The 16709-nt window shown below is 39.4% G+C and overlaps 2 protein-coding genes across 3 annotated transcripts in view; one reads left to right on the plus strand and one right to left on the minus strand.

The window, feature by feature from the left end:
* The window catches only part of kdm6a (lysine demethylase 6A), a 43449-nt gene extending 32945 nt beyond the window's left edge, over window positions 1-10504 (minus strand). The window contains exons 1-5 of one of the 2 annotated variants that reach the window (XM_014470515.2): window positions 9626-9783; window positions 9421-9484; window positions 6650-6758; window positions 6478-6527; window positions 1075-1133 (exon numbers count right to left, since the gene is read on the minus strand). In XM_014470515.2, the coding sequence (XP_014326001.2) occupies window positions 1075-1133; window positions 6478-6527; window positions 6650-6758; window positions 9421-9484; window positions 9626-9783 (440 nt within the window). Of the gene's footprint in view, window positions 1-1074; window positions 1134-6477; window positions 6528-6649; window positions 6759-9420; window positions 9485-9625 lie in introns of both variants that reach the window. The other variant, XM_023336381.1, reaches the window with a different exon arrangement.
* A 1364-nt stretch (window positions 10505-11868) lies between these two features.
* On the plus strand, window positions 11869-16048 carry fundc1 (FUN14 domain containing 1). Its single transcript, XM_005803792.2, has 5 exons — window positions 11869-11918; window positions 12299-12452; window positions 13016-13091; window positions 13168-13296; window positions 15303-16048. Exons 1-5 carry the CDS (start codon window positions 11900-11902, stop codon window positions 15378-15380), a joined length of 456 nt encoding a protein of 151 aa, XP_005803849.1. The 5' UTR covers window positions 11869-11899; the 3' UTR covers window positions 15381-16048.
* The last annotated feature ends 661 nt before the right edge of the window (window positions 16049-16709 follow it).

The raw sequence follows: 16709 nt of genomic DNA on the forward strand, positions 1-16709 counted from the left end.
AACTCACGAGTCAGACATTTGTTCACCTAATGCTAAGGCGCTACACCAACATGGTACTCAGAGGAAGCTAATGCTAATGCTAAAAGGCTAAATTCAACCATCCTGATTACCCACCATGTGTTGATGACATGTGTTATACATAATACCCAAGTACATTAGCACTTTAGAATGTATCTGGAACAAATGATCTAGAGGAAGCCAATGAATAAATGTTTTCAAACACTAAATTGTTAGCAAAACACAAAATTTGCATGGTATTCTTCCCCACCAGTGGTTTTTCCATTGCTGTGAACATTATCATTTTGTTTTGATTAACCTTTAGTTAAACGACCGATATTTGACATTTTATATTTTATTTTTAGTCTATAATTTGTGCTTTAGGGTTAGCACCGCTAACCCAGCTCTTATCCCAGCTAGTTTACAGTTTAAGTACCACAACTTAACAAATTAACACATGATGAAGTAATTCAATCATGACTCAGCTACCACTGTTATGCTATGAAATGTAACATTTGCTTTCAACTAGAATGTAATGTCCTTTTTCTAAATAATAAATATTTTCTACATGACCTTCTGACTGAATGCAGGGACAGTAATAAAGTCAATAAGCAAACATTTAAAACAACTAAATCCTGTTGAAAGCCTATGGAACCATTTACAAACACTTTTGTACCATTTCACCTCTAGTAAATATCCTATTCTCCAGAGAACTTCTGGAATCATCAAAATATCATCAGCATATAGTGTGATATCTTTCTTTGGCAGAATTAAACATCATCCCTGAGGCCAAGAAAGTTTATTTTTTTCCCCCATTTATATGAAACAGAACTTCAAGTCTGATTTTCCAGTTTGAAGATGGGGAAAAAAATACAACCAAAGAACCCTGAACTAGCAGGAAAATGGTCATATCCACTTACTGGATAGCCTGTTAGCCATGGCTACAAGCATCAGTAGTACATCCAGCATCCAGGACTCATGTGTCCTTAAAAATGCTTTTGTTCTGACATGAATCCATTAATTAACTAATCCATGTTAGTCTAAGGAAATCATTTAGGAGAAAAACATAACACTTACCACTGAAATGCGTTGTAATGGAAGTAAACCATTCCAAGGCCGTATAAAAAGGCAGCATTCTGGGGAAACAAAAAAAAAAGGAAAGAAAGTACATCAGACTTGATTTAGATGAACACATTACAATGATTACAGCACAGATCCTGGCCAGAACCTAAAGCTAGAATTTAATGGTGTCCCAAGCATTTTAAATGCCGCCTCTCCAAGCTATAAACCCAAATCTGAAAAACAAGCAGCATATCCACATGCGCATTAAATCAGCCCCATTTCTGCACCAGTGAATGAAACCTCAGCCTTGTTGTTCTGGAACGCACTGGAGGAGAATGAGGTCTTGTTGGCTTTATATTTGATTCTTGATTGTTTTTTTGGGAGTGGGGGGTCCTGAGCCAACATGTTTTTTGTTTTTTTTTGGGACCTCGTTGACTTTGTGCTGGTGTGCTTCATCCCTCTGGTAGACTTTTTCTTTCTCTACTTTTCAGAGTCGACTAAAGACTCTTTCCAGCCCGTTTCCCCCCGAGAAATAAAGGCTGCTTTGCAGTTTTGGATATATTAATATATGGTGTTAATCTCCGGTCATACTGTCTTTGTCTACATCATTACACAGACACCAGCTTTGATATAACACTGGCAGAAAACTTTAATTTTGGGTTTTCTAAATTTAAGCAGTGTTTCCTTGGCTTTAAAGAGGAAAACAAATATATTAAGACGGAAACAATTAATCAGATTAATCAAGATTAATTGATTGAAATATCATCAACTAATTTAAGAATCGAATAATCCTCAATTGGAGTATACAGACTCAAAAAAGGCAATTTGCTAAAAGAGCACAGCCAAATCGCGCATAAAAACCCAATTTGATTAGATACATAGCTAGATGGCTAGGTATGTATCAAGCTAGGTAGAGAAGGAGGTAAAGAGCTAGACAGATAGATGGAGGTAGATGGATAGATAGCTAGATAGATAAAGAGGTAAATGATAAGATGGATGGATAGCTAGCTAAAAAATAAATATTAGTAAACGGCTTTTAGCCAGAACTCAAGTTTCATGTTTCAGCTTCACCTGGTTTGAATTCTGTGAAAAAGTGGGATTTTAGCTGTAGATGCATCCTTTGCTACAAGTGACTGAGTTCACTAACGGAATGCTGTTATTCCATTTTAGGCAATAGAATGTTTTCTTACTTTGATGAATAGAATTGGGTTTTTTCCTGTATTAGCATTTTATATAATTTTTAATGTTTAAGATTTTTTGTGCTTAAAAAATCTGGAGAATGTGCCCATTTTTTTAAAACCTGATTTCTTGATTAATAGTGAGAACAATCAATTAGTAAAATAATTGTTGGCTGCAGCCCTAAGAATGTTATATTTTCTGCTGAAATCACATCGCAGAACAAAGCAGCTTAAACAATAAATAGTTGACCAATCAAATAAATAATAATAAAAACATAACAGGATCATTTCCCAGGATTAATTTTCTTCAGCTGCATTCAGATCATACTTTTCTTTTTCCTCTGGGTCACTTAACCAACCAGTGATTCATCCCAATCCACCTCAGTTGGTCCCAGTATGAACTGGGACAGGTGATATGATTGAGCATGGAGCCATTATTAAGAATAGCAGCATTTGGACAGACTACTTGAGACTTTTGTCTACAGATATTGCCATTTAAGGGAAACATTTTAGCAACCACAACCAACTCAGAAACTTACTCTTACATTTATAGTGGCAACTAATTTAAGCAATGAATGTGTGAAGCTTAGCGTAAAATGACTGCAAACAATGGCAAACCTTTGAAGGAAGCTGGGATATTACTAGGCCTGTCACGATAGCAAATTTTGCTGAGCGATAAATTGTCTCAAAAAATTATTGCGATAAACGATAATATTGTCTGAAGACCTTTTTACACTGATTTAATGGAAATGACGTAATAATGCATGTGATTTCCTGCCAAAGATAGATACACTTTATTTTCAAAAGAATATTTAACACTGGAGCTGATAAACTAAATAAACAAAACAACCAAAAACAAAATGGATTCTCAGTCTCCATTAACAAAAAATGTACTTGATAAAAACTAAACAACATAAAGCCAAAGTGGAAATAAATACTGCATTCAACCAAAAGAGTGCAGATTATGAAGTGTGTATATTATGTTGCCCTTCAGTAATAATTAGATTTAAATAGAGAAGACGGGCACATCGACTACCTGATGCAATAGTTCACACTACACGATTTTTTGCTCCTATTTTTCCCCTTACAACAATCTTAGACATTTGGTCTTCCTAAGATTGTGTGGTGTGTTACGGTAGATCCTCGTTGCCGCTCCGATCTAAATCAGGGGTTTTTCCCCGACTGGGATCTTAACGCAGCCTGTTGAATGTGACAGGTAGCCAATCAGAAAGCGTGGATTCTCCTCAGTGTTTTCTGAGGGGAAATTACGTCGGGGAATCCCAAACAGCTGACACGGCGCAACCCGAAGTCCAGCCGACGTGGAAACAACATTAATGTTTATTCAACATGCAAAGAATATAGAAATGACAAGAGGAGGAGTTGGAGCGAAATTGCTACCGCAGAAATTGCTACCCGGTAACTTTTCAGCTGTTCTTCGTTAACGTGTCATAAATAGGTTATAATGATTTTCATTCAGTCAGGACTTTACGTTGACCAGTGACGTGCGGTCAGGGGAGGCAGGTGAGGCAGTGCCTCACCTGCCATCATGGAAAGAAAGAAAATATATAATCATAAAGTAATTTAAATTGTTATATTCATCCGGTGGTTTGTACTAAAAAATATTTATTTTTCATGTAGCTTCACCAATTTCGATTTTTATTTGTTCAAAATCGCTGAATTTTCTTATTTTCCCATTCAAATGCTTGGAAGCGATGCCGGTGAGGCAGCAGCGAGCTCTGCCTCACCTTGGATTGCGCAACCCCTGGCTCTGCGCTGGCTGCTAAGCGGAGAGAGCATGTTGCTGTACGGCGTCAATAAAATGGTTTAAACAAATTTAATATGTGAACTTATTTCCAATAATTTAGCTTATGTATATAATGTACAGTGCTTTTTGTCACCAACTGTGTTTGTGTAACGTGTTTCGTGTAATGAGCGATTATAAACGGCAGAGAACAGGTTCGAGGTGAGGCAGGCAGTTCTCTTGCCTCATGGCAGGGGGCGCTCAAGATCCCAGACGTTCGTCTTGTTCACTCCTCAACTGCCGAGTAAGTGACAGCGAGCTAGGCTAAACGATTCGGGAAGCAAGTCAAGTGCAGCGATAGATTTTGTGAGCTACAGTTTGTATGTGTAAGGATGCAGAAGTGAAACATAACCTGTAAACTGCTGTCAATCTATGCATCTATTTGCAAATCTGATTCTGATGACGTCAGTGCCTCACCAGCTATGAACCTCACCGCACGTCACTGACGCTGACACTAGCCACATGCATTGCAGGTAGATTGTAGTAATGCATTGATTAATAACTGGTTTTAAAATTAGTTCACTGGACTTGTAGCCATTATTTCGAGCCCATTGTTGGACACCACACGGCAGGAACGAACCCGATCGAACAGTTATACCTAGGATTTCTGTCGGCTAATGTGTGATCTCTCAGGTTTTAAAAGTGGGCCGACAATCGGCCGACAACTCTACGATCGTGTAGTGTGCACTGGGCTTTACACTAAGGAAATGAGGAAGGGAGGATCAGTGGAGAGCACCGGAGTTGAGCCTTTTTTCATTCGGTGTCATCAACAGAAAGAGAAAAAGGCCGGAAGAGACGATAATGCCGATAATTGAAATGACGTCGATAGTTTTAATTTATCGTACGATTAATCGATTTATCGTTTATCGCGACAGGCCTAGATATTACCTTAGTGTTCAACTTCTAACAATAGTCTACTTACTATAGAGACATAGAACTATATAGAACTATGACAGCTGCCAAGTCAGGAGGCTCGACACCCGTCTAAAAGTCTTGAGAGTCAGTAAACTAAAAAAAAAAAAAAAGTTAACTAAAAGACTAGATTTGAGTCGGGAATGGGTCCAAAATGGAAAAATACATAGAAATGCTTCACCAGGTGCAAAACCTAACCTCCTTTCCTCTCAGATGTAAATGCTAAACAGAACCCACAAACTCCAGGTGTCTACCTGTGTTTTCATTGCAAATGTTGTCAATATTATGCTAATGTCCAAAAAAAACCCCACCATTTTGCAAGGTTTCCATTAAATAAGTAAAGCAATTAAAGTCACATGTGAATAAGTTTGTTCACACGATAAGTTTTTAAAAAACATCATCCTCCAACTACTTCCTGTTGTCTTCTTCTTCATTTGTGCCAGTGGCAACATCTGGTTGCTGAAATAAACTAATTTATAACCAAAAAATAAATAAACCAAAAAAAAAAGACCAACATCTCATCCAAGTGGCAAAAATTTAGCAAAAACCAAGAGTTTTTTCGAAATTGCAGTGTTTCCTTTGAACGACTTCATTTTCAAAATGTCAAATTACGCAGTTATAAAGTCAATGGAAACGCAGCTTGCGTTAGTATAAACCCTCCATCGACGCTGGTCAATGTGGGACCTGTGATGATAACTAATGTTGCTGGACGATAAATTGCCCCAGAAATTATTGCGATAAATGATAATGTTGTTTTGAGACCATTTTCAAGTAACATAATGGTAACGCAAGAAGACATTCTCAAAGATCAATAAACTTTAAATTCTAATGAACATTTTCTGGTGATTTTTTTTTTAAAGACATTTTAAGTATCTAAAATAAACAAACAAAACAGAAACAACAAAAGGAATTATGAAGTCTCTTTAAACAAAACTGTCCTTCAAAGTTGAGACCAAAACACTAAACTGAAAACTTTTGGAAATTATTGAGCTCCTTATAATTGATCTTGTGATTAACTGATTTATTGCTTATTAAGGCAGGCCTAGACAAAATGGGGCCGAACTTATGGAAGTCGTGCTAGCAGGGAGTCAGAATATTATTACAATAGAGTCAGAATAGTATTACAAAAAATACATAGAAATGCTTCACCAGGTGCAAAACCTAACCTTCTTCCCTCTCAGATGTAAATGCTAAAGAGAACCCACAAACTCTTTAGCATTTAAAGAGTTTAAATGCTAAAGTCATGTCATAGTTCTATATAGTTCTATGACGGAACGGCCCAAAAAACTGGGTTCTTTAATATGTTTAAACATCTTCACCTGCAACAGCTACTTATTTACATTTGAGACCAGAAACTTACACACACAGAATAAAATGATTCAACTTTTTATTCTACCGTCTGACGTTAAATCAAAACCAAACTTCTCTTTTCTTTCCCTCTCTTGGATTAATTATGTAAGAGAGTTTGTGTCACAATTTATTCTCCATTTGATGAGCTGCGATCTGGAAAACGTGCATCAGACTCACCTTCCAGTAGTCCGACTGTAAACTGAAGTACCTCTGGTATGCAGATAATGCTAAGTGAAGGACGAGACAACAAAAACCAACATGAGCGAGTCATTTTGGAACAATATGAAAAGCTTAAGATTCAGTTCAGCTCATCAAGTTATACAAATACAGTATAATAAATGATTGTTACCTTTTGAATATTCCTCCAGCAGGAGGTTGAAGTGGCCGAGCTGGCAGAAGACGTCAGGATCCACCTTGCCCTCTGCTTTCAGGATGAGGCCGTTGTAGCAGCTCACAGCCTAAAGCAACGACATCAAGGCGAGAGCTCAGTGGCCACACCGAGCCAACGTTACAATTTAAACAGCAGCCAACGTCTGAGGAAGGCTTTTAAATGTTCCTAGAAGGTCATAATCTGACATGTTTATGAGCCGTTTTGCATACTACGAGCCAAACGCCCAAATAAGGACACGGAGTTGGTATCTAAACAACGGCTAAACAAATGAGGCTCGATGAGCCGTCGCGCCGCCACGGCAGAGTGCCAGCTGACACGAGACAGCCAGGGAAACGGTCGGGGAGAAGCAGCGTGCAGCATTTAGAGGGAAAACTCTAAGTTTTCCCTCTAAAACGACATTTTACAACCACAGCTTTGTAGAATGAAACCTCACATGTAAACCTTGGACATTTACCCCGAGACGAAAAGCAAACTGGAGCTGGACTCTAGCTGAACACAGGGTTTCCTGTAACGATTAATCCACTACTCTGATCAAAATAAATAAATAGGTAAAAAAATATATATATTTTTAACCACTTAAGCTTTTTATACAATAAATGGAAATACATTAAAAGAAACAAGTAACAAATTTAATTCCTGTTTTAGACATGTGTTTTAGACGATTGTTTATAGCAATTGATTATTGGGACAAAAAAAAAGTAAATTCTGCAGATTGTCCATTTAATCACGTAAGCTATTTTTAAACAATATTACATGTTCATCAAAAGACACAGCAAATAAATGTATTTTTTAAAAGAGGAAAACATGATTGATTTAGTACATTATTATGAAATTAATCAATTAATCAGATTTTTTTTAAAATGTATATTCTGCAGCTTTTTCCTTTAACCAATAAAGCCTTTACACAATATTAGAAATGCGTTAAAAGATGCAACCAAATGATTAATTCAGTTCTTTTAAAAAGAAAACAGTTTCCTGCCAAGAAGGCAATAACTGCATTCCTTTAGTGAATAATGAATCATTTGCAGCTAATAATTTATAGCACAATCAAGTAACTATGTTACCTTCAGTTGTAAAAATGCTATGTGTATAAAATATGATTTAAAAGAAATATTATTTAATAATCACAACATCGTTCCTCTGGTAACCCTTTAACAATGTTTTCACCAGGGTTGCACTGAAAAGTAGTTCCTAAAATGAGCTCAGCAGATGTGCAGTTCCACCAGGTTTCTGCTAATTGCTGCTGGATAGTCTAGAGGAGCCCAGAGCAGGAGGGTCACTCTGTAATATAGACACTTGAAAACTGCAGCTCTGAAGAGGAGCTGCGGCTCAAAGGCAGCGATCAGTCCAACCAGGTGTTTTGCACAACTTAATGGTTCCCATGGGAGATTAAAACCTTTCTCAAATATGCATGAAAGAATCAAGGCAATACTCCAGGTAAATAATACTGCCCCTTTAAGATTATATTATTCATATTACAATATAAAATGAATTGCACCTGTAAATGCACCTGTATGTGTTCCTGGATAATATTTTAAGTTCATCTAATGACGTTTTAAATGTTCCCACTTGTTTTGACATTACGACTCTTTGGAAAGTGTTGCCAACATGCCTTCTCAACCCTGGGATATATTGTCCTCCTGCTATGTCTCCACCTCCAGTGAGCCACATGTTGAACAAACAGTCCGCACGGGCAGTTTTGTGGCAGAAACACGGACTGTAATTAAATACACGCTTCGTGCGTGTTCACCAAGCAGTGCACGTTTACTCCGCCTGTCGCTCCCCGGCTTCCGCTTTAATCACTCGTCTTTGTTATAAACACTGAACTCCCTCGTCGTGATTATCTCTCATCCGAATGAAGGTTAGCCTAGCCGCAGCAGCTACCTAGCTAGCTAGCTAGGGCAGCAAACCTTTTCTGGGTATTTTCTTCCCTCCCCCGCCATCTTGGGTGACACGAAGCAGCCATTATTTTTTGCAACCTTAACACAAGGCATGTATTTGTAGCCCAAAATGTCAACAAAAAAAGGGGGTGCATAAGTGCGAGTGCAGACGGGTGTACACCGCTGGACGGTTAGCCGCTGCATGCTAACCGGGGGAGAGAGCTGACGCACAATCAAACTCTGGCTTGCCGTTTCATCGGCTTGTTTTGTGCCAGCCGAATATTGCTGCCGACTTGGAAACTAATATTACAAAAAACTCACGCAAACTGTTAGATTTGTGTCCACGTGCAGCTCTGTAATTCACTTTAACTACACAAACACAAAAGTTATCACTATTTCCCTGCACAGAAAAGGGGCGCTTGTCTGCATATGTAACAAACTCAAGAAAGTAACAGCAGGTGTGAAGATAATATGAGTTGCCCTGCTTATGATGCACAAGATGCAGTCAGGCTGTCGCTACAAAATGCGACCGTAAATGCTGAACCGATGACAGTTCTGTTAGGGCGGAGATGCGTTCAGTTTCACCGTAAAACAGCGTTGTCTCTGTTATCAAAGGTGCGTTTCACACCGATGCACGCCGGCCGCTGCGTTATATCCCTGGAATAACTCTGCTTCTACAGGCGGTCGCTGGCTCAGCTTTAAAGTTGGGAGTGAAATTGAAGGCCAGGATGCACTCATACACGTAGAGCGGCGCAGGGAGGTCTGTACCATTCGTTTCAGGTTGGATATGCGTCTCATCAGAGGAGATAGCGGCCAGAGGCGGCTGTGAGGCTGCTTTTAGTGGCATACCTTTAACAGCAAGGCCTTCGTTCTGGCGCCATCTTCTTGAAGCCCATGAAATCCAAACAGTGAACTGCAAGTAAAGGACAGACAACGGTTCCGTGTTACTTAGTGGGGGGAGCGATCATGTTGTTACCAACTTCACTAGTAAAAGCTACAGAACAACAGAAAAAATACACGCGAATAAGACTGTTCTTGCAGTTAGGCATCTAACCTGTCAATTCCGACCAGGCTCTCCTTTTCCTGTGCTGTTAGCTTCGGAAAGTCCTCTTCGATTTCAGTCGCTTTTCCCGACGCCATTTTCTCCTCGTCATTAGCAGCAACGCCGAGGCTCCGGGCAGCGGCCGTGAGCGATAGTCCGCACGATTTCATGGCGAGAGACCGAGAGGGGGAGCGGGACCGGGCGACTCCGGCGGAACTCGGCAGCAGCGGGACCGTCGCACACCAATCCAGGGTTAAAACGGGGCGCAGCGTGATTCTTGCCAAATCCTCAAGGAAGCGATCCTTTCAAGTTCCCCTCCGCGCTCTTCATTGTACGTCAAAACAGTGCGCGTATTCCAGTCCCGGTTTATGCATGGAGTTGGCGTAATGTGGGACCAGAAGTGAGAAAGTTGTTTGATAAGCTCGCAAACTTCCCCCCAACCAGCGGCTCAAAGTTGTTGTAATTGTGTCACATAGGCAAACGCACGCCGCCACCGTCGGCACGCCCTCCACTCCGTGTGGCCAATCAGCGGCGTTCCTCCGCGGTCACATGAGGGCCTTCAGTTGATGGGTCGCGAACACGCGCACGCACACATCAAAACGTGCTCCGCCGGCCCGCCTCGTGCCGCGCGATTGGCCTTTCTCATTGTATTATGATTACGTAACCGAAATTTCCCTGATTCCTATTGGTCAACGCAGTTGTCGGTCTGGTCAAGGATATTTGTTGCAACGTTGCACATGGACTTTTTGATAAATACCAAAAGAAAAAAAGACATCCAAATCACACACTGAGACAGGTTGTAAACATATGAATAACTCTGAACACACTTTCACCCCACAAAAGCAGAAAATATTCTGTAGCTTATTTTCAATTTTATCAAAATTACTGGAGGTCTTTTGTAAATGTTCCATTTAATATGATTTATTTGCCGTTTTGGCTTTCTTTATTGGAAGCCCCAGACAAGAGATACAAAAAAGGTAGGAAAAAATAGATAGATAGATAGATAGATAGATAGATAGATAGATAGATAGATAGATAGATAGATAGATAGATAGATAGATAGATAGATAGATAGATAGATAGATAGATAGATAGATAGATAGATAGATAGATAGATAGATAGACTACAAACGTTTGCAACTTTCATTCTGTTTATTAGTATTACTATTTGGCAGGTTGTTGTAGTACAATAATTTTTTGCTGTCAGAATTAAGGAAATATTTATGAAATGTTAACGCTCTTAAAATTTAACTGTAATTCAAATTTAATGCAGTTAGTTTTAAGATAGCTATGACGTTGTTTTTACTCTTCACTTTATATGGTAAGAAGGTCTTGGCATAAATGTGTCAATAGGTATCTGAAACCTCTTTCTCTATATGTATGTAACTAAATGTAACTTAAGTTACATATGACTAGTTACATATGACCTAACACTTATTAGGTCACCCTAATAAGTGTTTACTGTTTACAACTAACTTTATATCTGAAATAATTTACATTATGTATATTTGAAATAAAAAAAATTAACTAAAAATTAAACATTATGGATTTCAGATAGCCACAATATTTTTTTCTGAACACCACATATGTTCTTATGAATATATTGAGATGATTCTTTCTGTCAATGAAGACAATTTTAACATAAATATATAAAGGTGCATATTAAAACTTTCTAAAATATATACAGTATGTTTTCAAAGGAGCAGGACCAGGCAGTAGATGTCTTTATGAAAAGGGTTTCCCAAATCCGCCACTGTTCACAAATGCAAGAGGAAATAATGTGCTGGTTTGAATACAAAGTTGATATTTCTAAGAGTTAAAGGTTCATGGATGGCTGAATTTATTCAAAGAAAAAACATATACATCTAAAAAAAAAAAAAAGAAGTGGCAGTAAAAAAATTAAAAAGAAAGAAAAAAGGCTCTCTATCTGAATTAGAGAGAAAAATAAAGTACTCATTGGTAACAACCATACATGGAAAAATCACTTAATACATTCTGTAAAATGTTCTTTTTTCCCATCTGCTATTTACTGTGTTGTAACTTGTAAGTAAGAGGACCATATGGCCGACGAAAAAGGACTTTTGCCTTTTAAAAAAAAAGCAGAAAGAATTCTAAGATAAAAGTCAGAATACTTTTTTCCCAGTGGGGCTGAAGCCGTTCTGTATTCCCATTCCGCTCCGTGTGACAGAGGACATGTCTCTGACTTCTCCTTCCTTTTCTCCGTCCAATTTATGCAAATGACGGCGGACGCGCAGGAATCTGGGGGACAGCCCAGCACACTCCAAAATGGCGAACCGCAACAAGGGTAAGCGCGTCTACTAAAACAAACGCTCTTCGTGTCTGTCGCTAAACTCGAGAACGTTCTCCGAGCGTCACTCAAACATTTTCCAAGTCTGTTCACTGTTGTCCTACAGCTGGAAGCCATGTTTTCTGTAGCTGTAACTTTTCTTCTCAGCTGCTAGCTCCACCTGTCTGAAGCTAACGCTACCCTTCTCAGGCCGGAGAACTTCACCGAGTTCAGAAAGCAGCCTTCCCGCCGTCAGCTGTCTCTGTACACCTCACATCCCTCTAACTGTAACATTCGAGCTAAAGGGAATAACAGCGCCCAGGGAGCTGCATTAAGTTGAGGTCTTGGTAGCTGCTCTTTGCTACCTGATGCTAACTGTGTGTGTTTTCCACATAAAGATGTAGAAGAGGAAATTTACGACAAGGTCGTGGATCTGACGGAGTACGCCAAGCGGCAGCGATGGTGGAACCGCCTATTCGGGAAGAACTCCGGGCCCGTGGCGGAGAAGTACTCCGTGGCCACACAGATTGCAATAGGAGGAGTGAGTGGATGGTAAATATTTACCTTCCTAACGTACCGTGCTGCCTTCAGGGGCCGCGTGTTATCCGTACTGCCCAGCTTTCCAAGGTTAAACGCCCGCCTACGTCCGGTACAATCCGTGGAAAAAACAGTCCACTGAATTAGTTAAATAAATCTAAACAAAATTCTAATAGCGTTGATGGAATTAATGGATTTTTTTCCCTTCCAGACAAGCAGTGGATAACATGCTTTTTTAAATATAGGCTTTACAACATTTTAAGAGACAATTAATCCTTTAAAGCTGCAGCATATAACTTTTATTTAAAAAAATATATATATATTTATATATATATATATATTTTTTTTACATAATATGTACTTCCTGCCCATATTCACACCCACACATTAGAGATGCAACAAACTTTGCTAGAACCGAACCAGACGTTAACCGGCTAGACTGAGACCTGACAATGGAGAAGAAGCTTTAGTTTCCCAATGAACAAATGAACAAATACGAAGCTGTTTCACATTTCTTTGTGAGGCAGAAACACTCATTTCATTTGAACCCCCTTGCTGTTGTGTATGTTTGGCTTTAGGTGCGCAGGTTATCTCTTCCAGAAGGTGGGGAAGGTTGCTGCCACAGCCGTAGGTGGAGGTCTTCTGTTGCTGCAGGTATCGTTGCACCTCTGTTTGTCCTGGAACAGCTCAAGCTCTCCCTTCCGTTTCATTGGCCCGACTCTGCTTTCAGATAGCCAATAACAGCGGTTACATCCAGGTGGACTGGAAGAGGGTGGAGAAGGATGTGAACAAAGCTAAGAAGCAGCTGAAGAAGGGAACAGATCAAGCAGTCCCAGAACTAAACACGTTCATGGAAAAGGTGAGGTTCAAGGGAGACTGGAAATGAGAATTGTCTGGTTCTTCATAGTCAATCTGCTGGGACTTCCCTGCTAACAGCAAACTAGAGTACATCCTCCATTATTTCAGATATAAGCTTTCTCTTTGGATTTAATTTCTGGCAAACAATTGTCACATTCTTACATCAAATATTTAAAAGAGAAATTTGGACATTCTGAGGTTCAGAAGTCATAAATTTGAAAAAAGAAAAGTGTTTTTTAATGATTAAAGGCATGACTGCTCCATATTAAGGGGGCAGTATTATTTAAAGCTTTACATCATGTCATAATGTTACTTCCTCTTCAAAAACATACCTACTTGAGTGTTGCCTCATTTCTTTGATGCATGTTTGAGAAATACTTTGATCTCCATGGCAACCATTCAGCTGTGCAAAATGCCTGGTTGAACCTAGCGCTCCCTTCCAGGACGAAGCTCCTGGAAGCTCCTGGAAGGGAGCGCTAGGTTCAACCAGGCACTGCATTGCTGCAGTTTCCAAGTTGCTGCTTGGAAACTGCAGCAACTTGGAGCTGCAGTTTCCAAGTTTCTGAGCTTCTGTCTTACAGAGCTGTTGTATATTCGACTAATTCAAAGATTAAAAGGAGTCGGATGGATTATTCAGATTAACTTTAGTGACACATAACAACCGTAACTGATCGTCCTGCGGGATTGTAGAACGTTGGGACCGCTCCGATCTAAAATCGGGCATATTCAAGATGTTGGATTGTCTTGGCCCTTTTATCTCAGCCTGTGGAGTTTTCCCAGACTGGATGCTAGAAGGCAGACTGTTGAATGTGACAGGTAGCCAATCAGAAAGTGCGGTGACGGAGGGGAATCCCAAACAGTTGTCGTGGTGCAACTGAGAGCCCGGTTTAGTGCATAGTGCAGCTGCTCTGCAGTCATTTATCCAATGTTTTTTTTTCTTTTCTTTTTGTTATGTCTTTTTTTGCTTAAAATGAGTCCACAAACTATCACTATTGCTTTTGCGGGATTTTCTTCTGGAACCAGGATGCTCGTGAGTGAAATCGGTTCGTGTGCACATGGTGTGTTGCTTCTGCTTGTGGCTGGACACACAAACCGATCGAACCTGTTTTACTTTTATCAGCTCTGTGGTCACAGAGCTTTGGGAAATCGGCCGGCAATTCTTATAGCGTGTCGTGTGAACCAGACTTAAGATTCACAAGCTCTACTCCTCTCCTCTTGACCAATGCCCTAATGCTCTGACTCTGGTCGTTATGGTAATGTTTACATATCCCTTCAAAATAAAATACAGATGCGCCACAAAAACAAACATTTTACTTTAATGAAAGTTTTAACTCACGATAACGACAAATCAATGGGAGCTCTGAGTTTGTTTCTCTGCAAGGAGACGGTCTCATCTAGGAAAGATGGAAAACAATGACCTGAAGTGTTGCTTATGCTCAGGATACTTGGTCTGTAAGTAGCGAAGCAGTTTGAAGGCTTCGTTCCTTCATTAGCAAGCCGCATATGATGCAGAACTTGGAATGTGGGAATCACCTGCCGGGATAAATCCATTCTCCTGTCTCTTCTCTGGGCCTTTTCCCCTTCGCAAAGAAACTTTCCAAAGAATCTGATCTGTTTCTTACTCATTTTGCTGCTTGTGGGCTCAATGTTGGCGCGCAAGATGTAACCGAGAGAATCCGGTAAAAGGATTTTCAAAACAAAAGATCCTCCAATCTCAGATAATACTTAAAACGGAAATATTTAATTATTTCTTGTGCTGCCCGGTACCAATTGGTCCCCGGACCGGCACAGGTCCGCACCGCAGCATGGGATTTGTGGACGACTGCTTTAACAGAACCACGCTCATTAAAAGATCCAAACCATGCATTTAAAGAGATAGCAGCACTATGTAACAGGTCGGCTGAGTTCCCTTTGTTTGATGTGACGTCTGCATTTTCTTTTCATTTTTGTCTCCACTAAGTATTGAAGCTGATTTTGGACTGAGACATAATTTCCATGTTTTTTCAGTCCACAGAGTTCGTGAAGAAGAACATCGGGGTCACCGGCGGTTTCGTGGGAGGGTTCCTGCTCGGTCTGGCGTCTTAGGGTGTGCCAAAGCAGAAGAGTCTGCGTCCCCCTGTCGTTAACAAAATCATGGTTGGTCATTCTTGCAGGGATTCTGAATTTTTTTCGGCAGCAAGCAGCCAGTTTCAGTTACGCTTCCAGATATAAGTTTCTTTTTTTAAACTGCACACCATTTTGTTTCTGAAACTGTACAACCACATCAATATACTGTCAGTGGGAAAGTCAGGCTCCATATCGGGCCGAATATGACCTTTTACGGTATGTAGCATGGTTAGGCTTAAAGCTGAAGAACATGGAGGCTTTCTAAATGTTATTTTCTATTTATTTGAACCAAACTGAATTTGTTCCAGAAGGAAAACACATGCACTATTTATGCCAGACATTGGGTGGCTAATTACCTTTAAAAAAAAAAAAAATCACATTGAGTTTTCAATCAATGCCAGTGTTGTAATTTTCAAATCCAAACATAACAATCTTTATAATAAAATCCAGAATGTTACTATTAAGTGCTGATGGATGTGGGAATTGCTTTGCCTTCTTCAGAATTGGGTTACATCTGCCACACTAGCATCTCCTTTTTATATATATATGTATGTATTGTTGAGCGTAGAAATGGTGTCTATAATGATGTTGCTGGGAGACTGTGGATTGCTTACTCTTTAAGAAAATAAAAATGATTGTCAAATGTTTGCATTTGTCTCTTTGTTTTTTTAACTGACCTAAAGTGGAGGACAAAGTAAAGTATATGTCCTTTTCATTGGCCAACTATGAGTAGGACACAAAACAGTCACTCACAACATAGGTTATGTTTTATGAACTGTAGAGGTGGGCGAAATGGATTCAAAGTTTAATAATTGTCAAAATAATTAATTTTGACAACAGACCACAGTTCTTATGTTAAGAAATGTATTGATATTGATGCTCTCATTGAACAGTGAGGGGGTAAAGTAAAATAAACAATCCTGACAATATGGACTGATTTGGGGATTTTTTAAAACATTAATTGGACTTTATGGTCAACAATAAATAAGATTTCTTATCATTTATTTGTCATGATAAATGATAAGCAGTAAATGCCCAACTCTAATGAACTGTATGTAGACATTCAACTCAATTCAAAAGTATTTTCTTAATCTAAATTGAATTTTGTAACTGGTATAATCCAAGTTTTGTGAAAGAGCTGTTGTAGGTGATGATGGCTGATCTGGTGTTGGATGTAGTTGTGTACTGGGGAGGAGGGCAATATATCACAACACACTTTTGCATTATTGTGCAAGAGTGTGCAATGTTAATTTGGTAATGTAGTCCAAGTTATCTCAATGTCGACCAACAATATCAAGAACTTTGTTA

This window comes from Xiphophorus maculatus, chromosome 7 (genome assembly GCF_002775205.1).
Source record: "Xiphophorus maculatus strain JP 163 A chromosome 7, X_maculatus-5.0-male, whole genome shotgun sequence".
In the NCBI taxonomy this organism is placed as follows: Eukaryota; Metazoa; Chordata; class Actinopteri; order Cyprinodontiformes; family Poeciliidae; genus Xiphophorus; species Xiphophorus maculatus.